Source organism: Palaemon carinicauda, chromosome 2, assembly GCF_036898095.1.
Source record: "Palaemon carinicauda isolate YSFRI2023 chromosome 2, ASM3689809v2, whole genome shotgun sequence".
Classification (NCBI taxonomy): domain Eukaryota; kingdom Metazoa; phylum Arthropoda; class Malacostraca; order Decapoda; family Palaemonidae; genus Palaemon; species Palaemon carinicauda.
Genome location: NC_090726.1, coordinates 195,569,851 through 195,590,035, shown reverse-complemented (window position 1 = coordinate 195,590,035; position 20,185 = coordinate 195,569,851). Strand labels below are relative to the sequence as shown.

Genomic DNA, 20,185 nt, shown 5'->3' with positions numbered 1-20,185 from the left:
TATATATATATTTTTTTTTTTTTTTTTTGGGGGGGGGGTAAATATAAATAAAATCATGGAAGAGGGATTTTGAATGAGTGTGTTGTTAATAATCACAAAAATATTTAATTTTATATATTTTATATACTGTATATATGTATATGTATATATATATATATATATATGTATATATATATATATATATATATATATATATATATATATATATATATAAATATATATATATATATATATATATATATATATATATATATATATATATATATATATATATATATATATGTAAATATCATCCACGAATGGCATTTAATACCGAATTCTATCTTGGGAATATATATCCACTTGGAATTCATTTTTATGGTAACAGCTTCTGGCCGGGTGGAGATTCGAACCCACACCTGTTCGGCTGGAAACCATGCCTACAGTGACTCAACCGACTTAGCTATCTCTCTTGACAGCTAAGTCGGTTGAGTCACTGTAGGCATGGTTTCCAGCCGAACAGGTGTGGGTTCGAATCTCCACCTGGCCAGAAGCTGTTACCATAAAATGAATTCCAAGTGGATATATATTCCCAAGATAGAATTCGGTATTAAATGCCATTCGTGGATGATATTTACATTGATTGAAATCACGTGTGCTTGTGATATATATATATATATATATATATATATATATATATATATATATATATATATATATATATATATATATATATATATATACACATAAATTTATATATATATATATATATATATATATATATATATATATGTATATACATACATACATGTATGCTTGACAAATAAAAAATTAACTCTTTAAACTTTTAAACTTTTATAGTCTGGGAAGACCTGCATGAAATGGATGATTAAATTTATTGTACAACATGCACACTGAACACAAAACAGGGAAATGCTATTCGAAACATGATCGAACAAAAGAATAAAAAAAAATTCTCAGGATAGACAGATCCCTAAATAACTTTAAAGACTTACAATATACCAATTGATTTTCAACTGATAAACCAGATATTTCTGTCAGAATTTTAAATGGGTTGCATATCACCATGGAAACATTGTAAATGTAAAGAGGAGCAGGGGACCAATGTTACAGAGAACGTTACAGTCATACTTTGGACTTTGTTAACGTTTAACTTCCTCTCCCATAATTTGCATCTTGCAATGACATATTCTAAACTCCTGTAAGGAGATTCAACAACTGCATGTCTATACTAAGAATATAGGACCATATTAAATAAAGTAGAATCGTGTAGGCAGGCAACCGTTTTGCTTTAAAGGTTAAACCACTCTCAGACATATAGAGAAGGAGACAGAGCATTACCCTAAGGAATGCTATATAGAGTTCATTAACAAACAGATTTTTTTACCTATTTGCTTGAAATTCGATAATAATATTAAGAAATTACACACACATTTCCATATATCTAAGATCCAGGAAAGATAAGCATCAAAAGATCTGAGGGCCTTGTGAAAGCCACAATGCAAACTAAGGAAGATATTAATTCTAGCACAGGCATTAATACATTATGCCAATGTCCATTAAAAAACATTAAACATCATAAGGATTGGGTGATAACTGACACGACGTGTTAATACTCATGTGCTTAGCGAAGGCAATGACATCATTAATTCTCCAACAAGCACAAAACGAATCATTTTAGCTAAATTACAAAACCCCAGTCAATTCAGGAGGATTAATCATTTTTATCCGAAACAAAGGAAAATAGCATTTGGGCCTACATCTCTATATACCAAGGCCAAATATTAAAATAAGACCTGAAAGAAAAATCGCAGAGCAAACTTGAAATTTCAAGATGTTATCATTGATTTGATCGTTTCAGTACGAACTAAAAACCCTTTCAATGTGTCTATCATGCAAATGTGAGGTAAAAGGTGTAAATTATAACGAATCTTCAACTATTAAAGTTGATAATGAGAAAAAAAATGAACACTGACCTTATACTCTCATTGTGGACTAAGAATCTTCCACCATGGTTTTGGACCCTACAGATAAAAGAGAAAAAGATAGTTAAAGGTATATACTATAACATTATAAATCTTAAAATAAAAAAAAAAAAAACAGTAGCATACCTCCAGTAAAATACTTCATAACACTCTCATTGTCATATCAATACGCATGAACAAATATGTCCCTAGGTTCGTAGAAATAATGAAAATAAGTAATAGAAGCACACAATGATAACGAAGACTAATACAATAGAGTAAAAATAAATAATAACTGATTGACAGTTCAACATAATAAAATGTAATAAGAAGCCCTGTTTCTGCATTTGCACCACAAGGATAAATAATACAAGTATGGTTTGTGTGTGTGTTATAAATATTAAAGGTAAGATATTGAATTATTAACATCTCGACACTGACTTTGTCATTCCATTGTGTGCCTATAACAAAACCTTATTTTAATCCTTACTTCATCAGAAAAGGCTTATGACTGTAGATCAGGGGTACAGTAATTGTGTTTAGGTAGGCCCATTTCAATCATGATTTAATTAAATGCCTATAGCTGTAGATGAGGTATAGTAATTGCTCTTAGGCACTAAGATACAGAAAGCAAGCTGAGACATAGTCAGTACTTAACCCTTTTTACCCCCTGGCTATTTGGAACTTTCCAACCCTTAACCCCCAGGGGTTATTTTTTTTTTTCAAGCACATTTTGCAGTATATTTCTTTTAAATTGCTCTAACAGCCTTAATTTTCATCATAGAGAGGTCAGGTTGGTCTCATTCTCTTGGAAAATGCCTGAAGTTTCTCAAAAAAAAAAAAAAAAATTATCAAAAATTTGCAAAAAAATGTAAATAGCAGTTTTTTGCAAGGACGTACCGGTACATCCATGGGGGTAAAGGGATGAGTTTTGTGAAACGTACCATTATGTCCTTTGTGGGTAAAAGGGTTAATACCATGACATGTAGTTTGTTGCTACTCAAACAGCCTTATTAATTCTGTTTAAGTCATTTAATATAATTTTTTATAATGAGCTATCACTACGAAGACTAATTATCAAGTTGCAATTTCTTTCCATGTTCTACAAATACTGCGCTGCTTTCCCGACAATACTACCGAGTAGGAGGAAATACCCCCTACGAGAGCCCAGTGGACCAACCAGAGAGAATTTCTGCTCTCTTGCATTGCTATGTCCGTTGGAGTAGGCAACATCTGGCGCTTCCCATTCATCGCCTATGACAATGGAGGAGGAGCATTCCTCATCCCATATATTCTCGTCCTGATGTTTATTGGAAAGCCTTTGTACTACATGGAATTTGTCCTGGGCCAGTTTTCTTCCTACGGTACTGTGAAGATATGGGAAATCTGTCCTGCTTTCGGAGGTGAGGTGTTACCCTCTTCTTTTGTTGTATATGATCTGCCAATTCTAGAATGATCCTGCAATGGAAGCACTGTTTACATTGTTAGCTAAGTGTGATGTTATCAGCTAAAGTCTCTGACTTAGTTCATTTTAGACAATTATTATCTAATGTCCTTCTTGCTATATATAAATCTAGGTTGAAGCAAATAATATGGTCGCTTTAACAAATTTTACAATATTTAAACGTATTATCTTGTGCCTCTGTGTCAGCCATAGTTACATTTTCTTTTAATAAGTGGCGTATGGAGTGCTTTTTCCCTTAATTTTAACATTAAAACTTTGATCTTCCAAGAAGAAACTAGTTCCAAACATGAGCGTAATCCTGCTCGGCCTATAGTGAAGTCAATACCAAATTGAGTTTGAAGATTTACTGCATTTGTCATTTGGTGCATAATTTTTTTTTTTTAATTCTTCAACATTTGAATATCTGACTCGGCCTATAGTGAAGTCAATACCAAATTGAGTTTGGAGATTTACTGCATTTGTCATTTGGTGCATAAAAAACATTTTTTCTAATTCTTCAACATTTGAACATCTAAATGAATTAGTCGTTTTCAGTTCAAAATGAATTTCTACCCACAGGTATTGGATACGGGCAGGCCATAGCAGCCTGGACAGTCTTGACCTTTTACGTTTCCCTGATGGGTCTTTGCGTCTACTACTTCTTTGCTTCCTTTTCAAGCGTCTTGCCTTGGGCCCTATGCGGCTCTTGGGCCTCTGATGCCTGTTTCGACACCAATTCAACGGCAAACTTTACATCTAACGGGTCGATTTTTGTTTCAGCAGCAGAGGAGTATTTCAAGTAATTATAAAAAATGTCTTTTTCTATATCCAGTCTTTACTCCACGAGAGCATTTTACTTATTAATTTTTACATTGTAAGTTGATTTCTTCTACATTTTATAAAAACAATTCCTTTTTATCTTTGCTATTAATGCCATAACATGGCTAAACTTTTCCAAGAGATATTTCCTTTCACTTGTTACAGTTAATAGTGGCATAATTTGTTCATTTCATCCTGTAATTCAGTAAAATTAAAATTCTTCAAGAAAGCTCTTTTATCATCAGTCTTCTCTATGGCCAGGCTGAACCTTATAAGCAGCACTTCAATTCTGTCTTATATAAGCATCAACGGTTTTCAGGCTATTCTTGAGTCAACCTACCAGTCCTGCATTTTTCTCTGGTTCTATTGCATTTTAACACCAGTAAACAGTGTACTGTATATCATTAGCTTCATTCATAATTCTCATTCTTTCCTATCCACATTGCCCCTGTTTATCATATCTAATCTTAGGGTTATCACATAGTTACAAGATAACAATTTATTTACAGCTTTGCCTCACTTTTAAATCAAGGAGAAGACTAATTGGTAAGGGATCTCTGGTAGTGGTTTCACTCGCCCCAGTTATTATACCGACACCCTATAAGGGTGAGCGAGCTGGGTATATATTCCTGGGCATTCTATGCCACTTTTTTCTCTGGTATATTTAGCAGTATTTATACCTTAGAAATGGTGCTATAAGGAGCATTTCACTGGGCGTCACAGGTCTCTCGCTCAGAAATAGATTTTTCCTTCGTCAAAATCTCTTTTGCTTCAATCAAATCCCTGTTCAAATAAATATCTCCTCTTTCAAAGAACAGCCCTTCTTGACTTTGACAAAATAAAAGTTTAGCTCTTACAACTGTCTTCCCTATCATTTACAAGTAACAAAAGCAGATTGCCTGTTGCATCTTATTCCAATCCACTGGGGGTAGCAATATATGCTGGCTGAAGACTTTTACATTGGCAATGTTTCTATAACTATGGGCAACTTGTTTCAAATTGTAGGTGTCATTCCTAATTACAGCCCAATTAATTTAACTTGAAACATATTTGCTCTAATTATTATAGAACAGACCATAAAATCAATTAACAAAGACAGACTCAAGATTTTTGGAGAAGTGTCTTTTCTTAATTAATGTCAGATTTTTTATTCTGTCATGTTTTCAATATCACTCCCTGATTTGGTCTTCACCAACTGACTTGAATCTTGAATTGTTTGCTAAAAACATAAGGTCTACTGACTTTCATATCCCTGATCATGGTAGTAATCTCTGAAACCAAAAGGGAATAATTTACTGTTGCATTCTACTAAATTCTTTATAATTTTTATCATCGTTTGAATTCCAATCTTCCCAGAACATATTTCTACCCCATAGTACACTACCAGATAGGCTGTTAATTCAGAGTCCTATATTTTCTTATGCAATACTGAAAACAACAAAGTATTTAATGATTTAATTTCTGCTAACACCAAAACATTGAATTGTCTTTCTTATCATACATTTGAATCTAGAGGACTTTTTATAATCTGTACGTGATATAGGAGTTAATCGTTCAATCTTGGTTTGAACTGTATTTTATAAAACACAATAATTTTCATTTATTAAAAAACAAGCAGTTACTTACTGACAAATTATATTAAATGAAAAAGTGTTTTTGCTGAATAATTTTGCACTCCTTTTGTTGACACTGCAATAAAATGGTCATACAGATATTCATTACATTTAATCCCTTTGTTGTACTGCTATCTTTCCCACAATATTAATTAGGGTTGGTATATACAACCATACATTTTGCTAAATAATCTTCAATAGAATTCGAAATTTTCCAATAGGACAGTGGTGCTGAAGGTTGACCCTGAGGGATTTGACAACGGCTTAGGTCCGCCCGACTTGTACTTGACGCTGTGCCTCATTTTCTCCTGGTTGGTTGTGTTGCTGACTCAAGTCAAAGGAGTCAAAAGCTCAGGAAAAGCCTCGTACTTCACGGCTATATTTCCATACGTCGTTCTTCTCATCATGCTGATTCGAGGATTAACCCTCCCTGGGGCATGGAAAGGTGTCCTGTATTTCATCACTCCAAGGTGGGAGAAACTACTTGACCCAGGAGTAAGTTGAAAAAACAATAAATATATATTTGTTTAATGACTCTCATCCATTGCTATTGAATGCCTTTTGATGTTATAAGCTAAAGCACATAATACTTATCATTAATGTAAAATTTACCTTACGGACAAGACGAGAATTGTCAAATTTTGTTCTAATCTAAAAATCACTCTAATTATAGGTCTGGTATGCAGCTGTGGATCAGTGTTTCTTCAGCTTATCAGTTGGTTTTGGAATGGTCACAATTTACTCATCTTTCAACCCTTTCCGCCAAAACATTTACCGGGACGCCACCATCATTTCCTTCATGGATACATTTACCTGTATCTTTGGTGGGATCACCATCTTTTCTATATTAGGCAACTTGGCAGAAACACTTGGCGTAAGCATTGAAGAGGTGGTAAGAGGTGGAGGCACGCCATTAGCCTTTGTCAGCTACCCAGATGCCCTGGCAAGATTTGAATATGTCCCACAACTCTTTTCCTCTCTGTTCTTTTTCATGCTCTTTACTTTGGGAATTGGAAGTGCCATGGGTTATAATCAGGTAGCTATTACAATCATCTGTGATGAGTTTCCAAATGTAAAACAATGGCAGGTAACGCTCCTTGCATCACTGGCTGGACTGTTAACTGGAATGCTCTACACGATTCCTGAAGGCCAGCACATTCTCACAATCGTGAATTATTATGGAGGTGTGAGTATATATTTGATTTGTATTACTCTTTATTGTAGGGTAAATATATGGAAATAAATTAGCATGATCTGAAATACAGTACCACAGGATAATTAAATGATTTAAAGAGAAAGAGGGTGCAAGCATTGCACTTTACCAGAAAGTATTCTGATATGCATATAAATATTGGGGCTAAATGTAGTAGATTATGTGACTAAACCAAATCTAAATCTGACTTACTCTATAAATTACAACTGCAAAATATTTTCTATAATACTAATAAAAGTAAAGTAAGACACATAACACAACAATAGGGATAAACCATGGGAGGGAGAGCCCTTTGCTACATCAGATGTCATGTCAAATCTTGTAAGAAGACGCCACATAAAATTACTTCTAATCCTATACAAACATGATTAAAAATATACTTAGGGCCAAAACAAAGCACTATAATTTTATTTCGCTCGTAATCTTCATTTGTAAATTAATGTTAAAACGCATTTCTACTTATTAGTTTATGAGATTTGATCATTCTCAGATTTGCTATGATTTTTAACAAGCTTTCCAACCCTGCTGATGAATCATTTTAACAAAATCTAACTGAATAGCATTAAGACTAAGTTCTCTTCATTGTATGAAATGGCCGCAAGTATACTTTAGTGTTTTATTTCAACTGGGGTCTTTTATCATAATTTTTATTTACACTTACAGTGGGAGGTACTTTATCCTTTTGTATGTATTTGAGTAGACTCTTATGATTGTGAAGAAGCCTGTGCAGGCTTCAGGCACATAATGATAAGATTTAAAAAAAATGCATTTGAGAGGGGAGTACTATACTTTACAGGTTTCTGTAATACACACAGTTTATAGATTAATGATGAAACGTTATCAATATTACTTTGCGCAAATCCCCAAATTCAAACTAAAACTAGCTGCAGACATTTCACATGAAGAATTCTAGGGCATTTAATGTAGACCACAGTCAGAGAATCAGATCACATGTACAGATTACAATATATTACAGTACTGTATTACCTTCTTTGTTTTCCAGGGAATGCCAGTTATTTTCCTGATGATTTTTGAGCTCATAGGAGTCATGTGGATCTACGGCATCAAGAACTTCCTTCGAGACATAGAATTCATGCTGAACCGAAAGATGGGGATTTACTGGAAGGTGTGCTGGGTTTTCTTTAATCCTCTCTTCCTCATCCTCGTCTTCATTTATGGCCAGATAAAGTTCAAGGGGCTCAACTACGGTGATTACGTTTTTGGCGATGTTGCTAATTGTAAGTGATATCTCTAATGTTATCAAAGCTTCTTTCTTTTTCTTTATTGCCAACTAGATTCCTCTGTCTTAATGGCATTTGGTTGTTGCAATTTACTATACAATATATTATCATTATTGATAGCTAAGCTACAACCACAGTTGGGAAAGCAGGATGCTATAAGCCCAAGGGCCCTAACAAGGAAAAATAGCCCCATGAGGAAGGGAAATGTGGAAATAAATTTATAAATAAAAGCAAATTTTTCATTATTAAACAGCTACATCTTGCAAACTCTACTTCTCTTTTCAGACTCTGGTATGGTCATAACCCTTGTAGCTTGCTTGATGTTACCCCTCAACTTCTTTGTTCTGCTAATCAAACGATGGGACAACAATTGCAGTCTCTGGCGAAATATGGCAAATCTCTTCAAGCCAACTTCCAAGTGGTGTCCCAGGGACCCTAAACTTCGGCAGGAATATCTCCAGTTTAAAGAGGACTATGAGCAATCTACTAATATGTGAAAGTTGTCCAACACAAAGGAGGAAAGCAATACGGTACTATCAGTCATATTTTGGGGAACATTCCGTCCATTAAAGTCGCTCAAGACTTTAATCAACATCCCCAAAATTTCACTGTCTACATGCCCGACAAAAAATACAAAAATATTGGGCATGAACTACATCTATGAAGAAGACTTATAAAGTATACCATTTAATCATAAAAAGGAATAATGTTATTTGCATCATGTTACTTAGGCGATTGTATTCCATACGGTGTGGCATATAGCGTTATACAGCTAGCTCATTTTTGGTCTATGGTTAAGTCTTTTCTTCTGATGTTCCTTTCATTTCTGTTATAACTTTTCACTATTCCATTTATTTTCTAGCAGGAAATTTGGAGACCTTAGGGCCGTTTCTAGCTTTGAGCACTTGACTTGAATTGAAACTAATATTACTCAGTTTATACACTAAGATAGAAAAATTAAATTGGCACAAGAAGAGCTGGTTCTTCAAAGAGGATTGGCTCTGAAAATCTATGTTTACAATCAATTTTATTTATAATTTTCAAGAGAAGCATATTAATTTGTAAATTGTTCTTAATTAGTATCAACATTATTACAAAACATGAAGGTAACCTATAAGCTAAGTGAACCATGTCATGTCTTTTATACAATAGGCCTTTTTGTACGGTTGATGTTAATCAAATCATTACTGATTTTAGTTGGCAGTTTACTCCCTAACAGAAGCAGTGATAAATGCAATTTAACGTCAAACGTACTCTCATGGTAAAAGATCTGATGTTTTGAAACTTCTTTGTAAAGTCATAGTGGATTTGGCTAGTTTGCATCCTTAGGGTGTCAACGGAGCTCCAATTTCCTTTAGAAAATCATAGTGATACGGAGATGAAAGGTCACTATTGAGTTGGATGTGTTGATAATTTTCCTCATTAGTTTAGAATTAAAATGAGTGAGAACAGTTTGTCTGTAGCCTTCAGTTTGAAATGCATAAACATAAAAGTTGGTTTTCTGTCAGGTATGATAAAAAAAACTTCTTGAATTTTGTGGTGTACCCCTGTTTCATTAGTTTTATGGATAACATGCATGAAAAATCTTATGCCCTTTCAAGTAAAGTATCTTAATACTGTATAAATCTTCAGTTGTTACATGAAGATGTACGAACTTGGGAGAGAACGTCCCAGTTCTCTCAGGGTTATCTTGGCTTAGGATTATCCCAAATATTTTTACTTGGGTCCACAGTAATTTGAGTCATGATTTCCTTGAAACTGACAGGATTCATTTCTATGACTGGATATTTGGAAGAAATGGTCTTATTTTCATACAACTTTAAATGGTTTAGTTATTAACTAATCATTCATTTTCAGATTATGGTATATATATGTTTCTCACACTGATCACAGAGTTTTTAATATTCATACTATTAATATAACCCATCTAAGACACCTTGACCATTTTTTCCAATATTCATGAAGTTTATCTTTAATTTATCTACTTTAACTGTACAATTTCCGACGAAGGTTCACAGTATACCAAAATTCAACAGAATTTGACTCAATATTCTCGCCGAGGAGAGTTACAAAAGCTTCTCTTCTCGCTGAAACATATCCCTCCCTCACTAGTATTTAGTTTCATGTGGTAAAACAGACTCAATATCACTGCTAAAGATCTTTGAAATTTTGTGGTCTGTATTACTTATCATACCTAGATAATTACTATGGTTACACACACATTTCCTCATAATATTCGTTGAATGGCAAAGTTACAAATCTCCTCTCAGGAAATTCAGGAAGATCACTTGAGTAAATATCTCCCTTAGTGGTACAAATAGTTTCTTATGGATAAAGATGACTTGGTATCATTGCTGAGGAGATTTAAAAATTAGTTAGTCGACTTCTTCAAGTATTATTTCTACCTTTAATTAGGATAAATAATCCATGTCTTCCAATAAAATTCATCCATCAAATTATTTTCTAAATGTGAAGTGAAAATTAGAAGATGAAGTACGTTGTTAGACATCTTGGTAGGAATTAACTGAAGATTGTTAAAAAAGCTACAGGAGGAATTCTGAGAGAAAATTACAACCCAAGGACGATGCAATGGACCTTTAGTACAATTTACAATGTACCACTCGAACATACTGTAAGGAGAACCCTGATGTAGGAAATGTTGTCAATCTTATTTCATATAAATGGGGTATCATCTGCTTAGAGATTTTTTATCGCTTCTATTAATGACATTATACTGATCACCCTGAAAAGGCATGGTACTGCCTGTCCTTGCTTTAGATAAAACTCATTAACAGTGTCAATCAATCTCATTGTGATCTACTGTCCGTGCCAAAGTATTACTCACTAAACACAATATAGATGAATATTTTAACTCCTGCTAAAACCAATATCATCCATAGTAATTATCAAAGTCTTAAACATTAATCAATAAATACAAGTCTTCATCAGCAGGACTGTAATCTAACCCATGAGTTTAGCCTAACCGGCCAATTGTGTGTATCACATTTGAAACATGTAACTTAAGGCTCTTTTAATATGCGTGATTTATTCTTGTTAATCCTAAGTTTAACTTTAATTTTTTATAATTCACATACTAATGGGAAGTCTATATCTATTTTCAATGTGCAAATAAAGACAAACTCATTATAGGAAATAATGCTATTAATATATTGTTCATGTGTTGTGACTCTTACTTCATAGTCTATATTGTATTCTATATAAAAAATAAACTAAAATACAACATAAGGTACCTCATTCCCTCTGTAATATAGCTATATCTTATTTGATTATTAACCCTTTTACCCCCAGGCTATTTGGAAATTTCCAACCCTTAACCCCCAGGGGGTTATTTTTTTCCCAGCACATTTTGCAGTATATTTTTTTAAATTGCTCTAACAGCCGTAATTTTTGTCATAGAAAGGTCAGGTTGGTTTCATTCTCTTGGAAAATGCCTGAATTTTCTCAAAAAATTATCAAAAATATGAAAAAAAAATTTTTTATAGCATTTTTTTTTGCAAGGACGTACCGGTACGTCCATGGGGGTAAAGGGATGGCTTTTGTGAAACGTACCAGTACGTCCTTTGGGGGTAAAAGGGTTAATACCAATATCCCTATAATAGAATCTAATGCTATGAAGTATTTAAAAAAAATTATGAAATTGTTATTACCTACAATGAAAATTAACTGGCAGCTACTCGCCGAGTCAGATCTTTCCTCTTAAGGTACAGATTATTAATTTTTGACAATTTCTAGTGATGCTAAGGCACATCATATACTTTCTAACTCTTGATAGCTGATGAAGAATACATTTAGAGACTGTTGAAAAGTTGATTGTTTAGCCAAATCCTAAAAATTGATTTGAAAATAGTACACAAACAGTAAAATCCAATTTTAAGTTTTGGCATGTAGCATCGATAAAGGTATTGTAAATTTTTACACTAATTCAATCATTGGGAGATGAAATGATATGTACCTACTGAGAGGCCACCACAAAGCAGATACTTCATTTCTTTGTCAACAACAGTGTGAATTACAATTGACTTTTATGTATTTTAGGGGCATTTTATCATTTGATATTTAAGAGGCACAACAGAAGTGGAGATAGAAGTTTTTGTAAAAAAATAAAAGGGATTTTGACGAAGGAAAAATCTATTTCTGAGCGAGGGACCTGTGTCGCTCCGTGAAATGCTCCTTATAGCACCATTTCTAAGATATAAATACTGCTAAATATACAAGAGAAAAAAGTTGCATGGAATGCCAGGAATATACCCAGCTCACTCACCCTTATAGAGTATCGGTATAGTAATTGGGGCGTGTTAAAACCACTATCAGAGGTCCCTTACCAATTAGTCTTCTCCTTCCTCAACCTCACCCGTTACTACGAGGTGCCGTTCTAAATCCGACTACTGCCCGCGTCTGTACACCAAACCCATGATTAGATAACCGCCCAATTTTCATAACTCGCATATATATCTGGAGTTTTTGAACGTCACTTGGCAAAACGTCTTAATAGGTTTTCTGCATTTAATAATCTGTTCCCTAGTTTGCCATTATGCTTTTGCAAAGCCCTAGGAGAATGTGATGTCCTTCATACAATTTCAAATGCTATTCAGAAATCACTTGATAGTGGTCAGGAAGTTTGTATGATTTTCCTTAATTTTAGTGCTGCCTTTGCCAGTGTTAATCATGAGGCCCTTCTTTTCAAACTCAAACAGTTAAGAATAGGAAGGTCTTTTCTTAGCATCATTATTGATTTTTTGAATAAAAGATTGCAAAGAATTATTATCAACTGGCAACATAGTGACTGTAGAAATGTGATAGCTGGTGTTCTCAGAGTAGCATTCTTGGCCAATTACTCTTCTTAAACATTATCATCATCTCCTCCTACGTCTATTGACACAAAGGGCGTCAGTCAGATTTTGCCAGTCACCTCTATCTTAAGCTTTTAAATCAATACTTCTCCAATTGTCCACTCTTACTTCACAGTTCATAGTCCTCAGCCATGTAGGTCTGGGTCTTCCAACTCTTCTGGTGCCTTGTGGAGCCCAGTTGAAAGTTTGGTGAACTAATCTCTCTTGTGGAGTGGGAAAAACATGACCAAACCATCTCAATCTGCCCAGCACCATGATCTCATCCAAATATGGCACTAAAGTAATCTCTCTTATAGTTTCATTTCTAATCCTGCTCTGCCATTTAACTCCCAATATTCTTCTGAGGGCTTTGTTCCCAAATCTACAAAATCTGTTGGATATTGTTTCATTGTCATACCACGAATCATGTCCATATGGTAACACCGATCTCACTAAACTGACATATAGCCTGATCTTTATGTGTAATTTCAGGTGATTTGATTTCCAAATTTTATTTAACCTAGCCATTGTCTTCTTACTATATACGAATATGTGGTTTGGCCTAGAAAAGCTTGTTGCATATGTAGATGATGCTACTCTGTTTACCTTAATTACATTTTCTGAATGTAGTTCTGGGGGTGCTGAGTCACTTAATAGAGATCTAGATAAAATTAGTGTATTGAATAAATTATGGGACATGATGTTAATCCTAAAAAAACTCTATGTATGATTGTAAGTAGGTCAAGGTTAGTGACTCCTCAACATCCAGTCTCTACATTGATAATGTTTCTTTAACTATATACAACTCCTTAAAAACTTTAGGTGTGATTCTTAATTGCAAGTTTACTTTTGAGAAGCACATCAGAATTCCACATTCCTCAATAGGAAGGTCTACCCAAAGGGATCTGACATTGGCTCAGGTTTGCTCTACTAACATTTAGCAATGAACCTCTTCTTCTCCTGGTTGAATGTGTTCTTGGAGCAAGTCAAAGGCATCAAAAGAACAGCAAAAGCCTCTACAGTACTTCAAAGCTATATCTCAATATGGTTCTTCTCATCTTTTTGATTTGAGGATAGACACTCCCAGAGGCTTGGAGAGGCATCCTGTACAGTATTTTGTCACTCCAATGCCTCGGAGTAAGTTAATAAAATAATAATCTAACTTTATTCTAATAATAGATCTAACCCCGACGCCATGCTAGCAGGACTCGAAGTGCTCAGGCTTCCTCTAACCAAATGCTAAAATATAAGTTCCCGAAGGGAGCTAAAACCAAAATTACCATAAACAAAGACAAAGAGAGGTCAATACTCAACTTTGACGAAGAAGAGGAAGCCATATCACAAAACAATTCTTTAAAAACTGTGAAAAAAGCGCCCACAAAAATCAAACGCACAGTAGCCATCAGCTGCGTTCAAAGGAATGGGAAGTGGGATTGTATAGGAGCACTGGAAGGTGATAGGATGTGTAATAGCTCCTTACTTATCCTACCCCTTAGTGGATTAGACTGGGTAAGATCTGTTTGGGGTGCAGATATCTATGGTTATCTTAGAATACATCCCTGATTATACACGATATCTTCGGATAGTCGTTTCTGGGGGGTTGGAACCCTGTGATACCTAACAGGTAATAATAGATAATAAACACTCACTTAATTTATGATTGTCTTAAAAATTGTTACTGGTTGTGCTTGAAGAAAAGTAATGAGCTAACACCCTCGACTGTTTGCTTATAACGTGTGAATTATAATCAGTTTATCTAATAAGCATAAAAACTCAACTTTATTTCATATTTGCCTATTACAAATTAAATAACAGGTCAGGTGGGCAGTTGTGGATCAGTGTTTCTTCACCTTATCAGTTGGTATAGAAAAGGTTACAATTTATTCTTCTTATAACACTTTTCGTCAAAACATTTACCGGGATGCCATAATCATTCCAGTAATGGATACATGTACTTCTATCTCCAGTGGGATTACCATCATTTTCCTATTAGACCACCTGGAAGAATTTCTTGGTGCTGGTATTGGAGAGATGGAAGTACACCATTAGAATTTAGCAAATACCCAGATTACCCTGGCAAGATTCAAATGAGTAACAGCTCTCTTCCACCCTCTTTTTTTTTTTTTTTGGTTCTTTACTTTAGAAATTGGAAGTACCCTGGGTTAAAATCAGGAGCTTAACCCTTTTACCCCCAAAGGACGTACTGGTACGTTTCACAAAAGCCATCCCTTTACCCCCATGGACGTACCGGTACGTCCTTGCAAAAAAAATGCTATAAAACTTTTTTTTTCAGATTTTTAATAATTTTGAGAAAATTCAGGCATTTTTGAAAGAGAATGAGACCAACCTGACCTCTCTATGACAAAAATTAAGGCTGTTAGAGCAATTTAGAAAAAAATATACTGTACTGCAAAATGTGCTGGGAAAAAAATAACCCCTTGGGGGTTAAGGGTTGGAAATTTCCAAATACCCCGGGGTAAAAGGGTTAATACACTCATCTGAGATGAGTTCCCAAAGATTTATGATTTTTAGTTTGTCTTCTTTTCTCTGTTAATAAATAACTTCCTTATCCATTTCCCAAAACTATTTCCCTTGTACTCCTACCTCTCATTTTCTTACCAATTCTCTTGCATCCATTATTTTTCATTGTCATCCAGCTCATTAATCATTTAACTTTATTTAAATCTCTACCCGTAGTCAATTTGCACAATCAGATTGTTGGTTTCTCTTCTCTTTTCACAAGCATTTTACAAGTCTATCAAGCATAACCAAACACTTGACATAACATCTCGGATGTAAATAAGATAAAGAATCTTTTATATTCTATTAATGTTTTCCCCAATATTGTTAAAACAAATATTTTTTCTTGTGTATTAAAGCCAAAACATATTTTCTTTTAGCAATTTAGTGTATCATCATAATCTTCCTAAGAGAATTTTCATATAAAAATACCTACTGTACAGCGAAAACCTTGTTCACGTTTCCTTTTAGAGTTACATTGGAACATTGTTCACTCATAAATAGATTCTTAAAATTCTATTACTGTATCTACCGGGAATAATTATTCTATTGTTACTTTAAATTGCAATGATCAAACAATGATCTCTTGCTTCATCATTACATTTTATCGCATTCTTGACAATATCTTGCATCGACCATCATGAAACTTTAAAATCAATTTTTTTAGGAGTGGGTAATAACTTTTCAGCATACTTTTATGATATTTACCAACCTAAGAAACAGTATGAAGTTACTCCACTAGCAATCACTATTACTCAAGTATTGGACCAAATTTCTTTTTAGCGCAGACAGATCATAAGGAGATGGAAAAAGGGAGATTAATCCAATTAAATTTGATTTATAGAATAAGAGCCATATACCTCAATCCGGAGGTGAAGCAGCGGTTGCACAGTAAAAGCACAAGTTAAATAGGTTGTTCAGTGAGAAGAAAGAAATTAAGTGGGAATGGAGATGGTGTAGAGGGCTATAAAATGGGTGCTAATACAGGTCAAAGAGTCAGCATTGCCATGAAAATGACAGCGACCATGATGATGATAATAAGAACTAAGTTGAGAGTAAGATTGTTACCCTTTAAGCTCTTTAACAAACTCTTTAATCATTACCTTCGAGAGATACTAATCTTAATAGATTTTATGAAGGATATAAAAACATTTATCATTGAAACTGCACTACCTACATCAAATATGCAATGCTATACATGCTGTTACCTGTCAATTAGATGGATCTATTTTTTCTTATAGTAATTACAATCAATACACATACACATACACACACACATATATATATATAGTGTATGTGTTTAAAATAATTCCTTTTCCAACACAGGCATTACTAATATTTCACTGAAAGCATAACTGTAAATGTAAAATGTTCTTTATAATTTATCTCTAAAACAGGAAATTATTTTTCTCAGTTTCTCTATCCTTGGCTGCTTTGTTTTTCCTGATCCAGCGGCTGTTTGCTTTTCTATAAATCTTTCTTTGTAATTTTTTCTTTTTTCTCAAGACATCCTTTGCTTTAAGAATATCTGTTTCCGTTTTTAATATCATGTCTGGTGTCGTCATTGTATCTTCTCCTGCCGAAGAACTCTGAGCTCCGACACCGTCACTTCCATCACCTGAGAGATAATCCATCTCCTGCAAGTGATTTGCCTCTTCGTCTCTCCTGGTGATGGGGTTTCTGATTCCAGATTCCTTTCTCTTGTAGAATTTCCCATCAGAGAAGTCTTCCAGGATAGCTTGAGCAATGTGGTTCTCTGGAAATTCTCGAGTGTTGTTTGGCAATTTGCAATGAGACGTGTCGACATTATAGGGCCAGTCGCACACTTCCGCATGCTGATTCCATAGGAGGCCATCAGGGCACTGCTCTAGGTGAGGGACGCCAAAGTAGCACCACCAGTACTAAAAGCAAATTTGTTTTTGTTTAAGGCCATGAAACATTAATTATTTACCTTACGATACGTGACTGTTTATTTTAGCGACTATCACTTGACCATGAAGAAAAAAACAAAAGCAATTTGGCTATCTGATTTTCTCGACTACGCAATAAAAACATTCTTCCGTTTATAGATACTTCTGATCTGGCAATATAGTACTGTTTAGTACAGTAGTTGGGAAGAACGGAAAGCCGCAGTATTTTAGCATTATTAATATGTTCTCTCAAAAATAACCCCAAGATAATATTGAAGGAATTCAATATAACTGTAAAATCACTTATACTCATTCCTTCCCCTACTTAGCACCAATTCTTTGAATAATTCTTTGTCTCCTGTTTGTTAGGTGACCAGATACTCTTATATTTGGGGAGGGCAAACTTAAAACTAAGTATTACAGACAAAAAATCTTCAACGTACATTTCTCTCCCGGTGTGACGGTCTGAACGATCCCCCGGTCTCAGAATTCTCCTTGATAATCTGCGCATGCGCGAACATTACCGTTTGCCAGTGCATACGAGGTTGATGTTTTATTTTGCTGTAATGTTAGCGTGCGCAGCTCAACATTACCGCTTGCCAGTACATACGAACTTGATGCTTTATTTTCATGCGAGCGAACCGAGCTAATGGCGGAAAAGAACCATTATACAATGTCAAGGAGAATTCTGAGACCGGGCGATCGTTCAGACCGTCACACCGGCTATATTCGCCCATTTCTCGGTTTATTTGATATCTCTTGTAGAAATCTAGGAAAATTTAATTTCAGCCGAAAAGTTTAGTAACTTCTATTCAGATCAAGGCTACAGGAAAGACAGTTATTTAAAAGTTTCTAATAGAAACAACAAACACTTACTTTGTCGCAGTCTTCATGAGGCCAGAACTCTTGCAAGTTGCAGTCGATGGGACCTATAGTTGTTGTTGGACCAATAGTTGTTGTTGGAGCAAATGGATCACGAGTGGTTGTTGGCCCTGGGGATGGCTGTGTGGTTGTTATCACCTGTATAAAAGAAAATGACATAAAATAGACTTGTGGAGGCTTGATGCTTAGTACTGTAGCCTGGGGTAAACATACATACACTATATAGAGCAACAATAGTTCTATCTACTAAATGTATTCTGTAATTGCAATTTTATGCAGTTTGTCCAATGGCAATATGCTTTTAAGTGATATTTAAAAAAAAAAAAAAATGTTTTAACCACGCTTTGGACTAATGCATTGGTCTTTATGATATAAAGAGGACATAACGTTTTGAGAGATTACATACCGTGGTTGGTGGAACAGTTGGAGTGATGTCTGGCACAGTGTAGTTTTTGAGACTTTCGTAAATGACCCTGCAAATTAAGATGAAAGAAAATTTCAGGAATCATAGGGATTGAGAAAAATAAATGGAATACAGGAAAGTGTAAAAATTAACAAAATTTTCTTTAACATATATGCAGTACAGTATAATAAAAAATACAAAAACTCAACAACCATACAATGAACAAAAGATCCACATAACATCCATACAGAAATTTTTTACTATTCCGAGTTAGGACAACCTGTTCTATTGATCTTTAGATCCAGATTACACTGATGTAAACATCAAAATTGAACTAAAGTATCCAACATAAAAAATTGTGGCTCTTCAATGGCTATTTAACCTTTTCAATATTATGCACATATGTACATTTATGCACGCTAAAGGTTAATACATTCAGCAAAATGGTTTTAGGCTGCTTTGATAAGAGAGGTCTCGAATTTTCTTTCCTCTTTCCTTTGAGGAAAATCTTGCATTTCTACTGTCAATCTCTGACAAAAAGCAGGAAAACAGGCCTAAGACCTATTTCCTATGAAATACACATAAGAGATTCACTTTGAATTTGTACGTAACTTTCATCCCATATGTCCATTTGTTCCTTTGGTCACAAAAGCATTGTCATTATGGTCGCTCATGAATGGCCAGAGCAAGGGACAGTGACAATGCACTGGCAGAACAATGCACTAGAGGCTGATTATATATACATATGATCAGTGCTCAAGCCATTCTTCACCAAGCCTAGAACCAGGTAGAGCCAGGCAATGGCTGATGATGACTCAACAGGTAAACTTATAGACTCCCCGAATCCCTAGCTCACGAGGATTGTGAGGTTGTAGACACTACAAGATACTATCAAGCTTTAGCGGGTTTAAACTCATGTCCAATACATTGCCAGGCAGGGATATTTCCAATAGGATACCACAAAGATTATTATTATCACTATCCTCTTACTATTACTATTTTATCATAAAGCAAGATGCAACCCAAATTGAAAAGCAAAATAATACAAGGCCATGGTCCCTTATACAGTAAGAAAAGAACTGAAGTAAATTATGAACTAATAAGAGGAATAACAAAAAGATAACAAATTATGATAAAAAGCAGTGTAGAAAGAAGGAAACATGATATGGACTATCTTTCCCCAAACTGATTACACCATTTCTACCCAAACCAGATGAATGTAGAATTAACTTCGACAGATATACCTGTATATAAATATCACCTCTGTAAACTCTATCATTTTCCACCAAGAAGGGGATCAATGAGTATTAGTCGAAATAGTAATTC

The 20,185-nt window shown here is 34.6% G+C and overlaps 2 protein-coding genes across 4 annotated transcripts in view; one reads left to right on the top strand and one right to left on the bottom strand.

Annotated features, from left to right (window-relative positions):
• Window positions 1–11,382, top strand: part of LOC137629423 (sodium-dependent nutrient amino acid transporter 1-like) — a 33,803-nt gene extending 22,421 nt beyond the window's left edge. Inside the window, exons 3-8 of the mRNA XM_068360670.1 lie at window positions 3,109–3,367; window positions 3,988–4,207; window positions 6,062–6,335; window positions 6,514–7,026; window positions 8,057–8,291; window positions 8,580–11,382. Of these exons, the coding sequence (XP_068216771.1) occupies window positions 3,109–3,367; window positions 3,988–4,207; window positions 6,062–6,335; window positions 6,514–7,026; window positions 8,057–8,291; window positions 8,580–8,791 (1,713 nt within the window). The 3' untranslated portion in view covers window positions 8,792–11,382. The remainder of the gene's footprint in view (window positions 1–3,108; window positions 3,368–3,987; window positions 4,208–6,061; window positions 6,336–6,513; window positions 7,027–8,056; window positions 8,292–8,579) is intronic.
• A 4,193-nt stretch (window positions 11,383–15,575) lies between these two features.
• LOC137629401 (endochitinase-like) overlaps window positions 15,576–20,185 on the bottom strand; it is a 36,449-nt gene continuing 31,839 nt past the window's right edge. For 2 of the 3 annotated variants that reach the window (XM_068360645.1, XM_068360648.1), the window contains 3 exons: window positions 18,863–18,929; window positions 18,451–18,594; window positions 15,576–17,565 (listed from right to left, as the gene is read on the bottom strand). In XM_068360645.1, the coding sequence (XP_068216746.1) occupies window positions 17,053–17,565; window positions 18,451–18,594; window positions 18,863–18,929 (724 nt within the window). In that variant the 3' untranslated portion in view covers window positions 15,576–17,052. The remainder of the gene's footprint in view (window positions 17,566–18,450; window positions 18,595–18,862; window positions 18,930–20,185) is intronic. The other variant, XM_068360657.1, reaches the window with a different exon arrangement.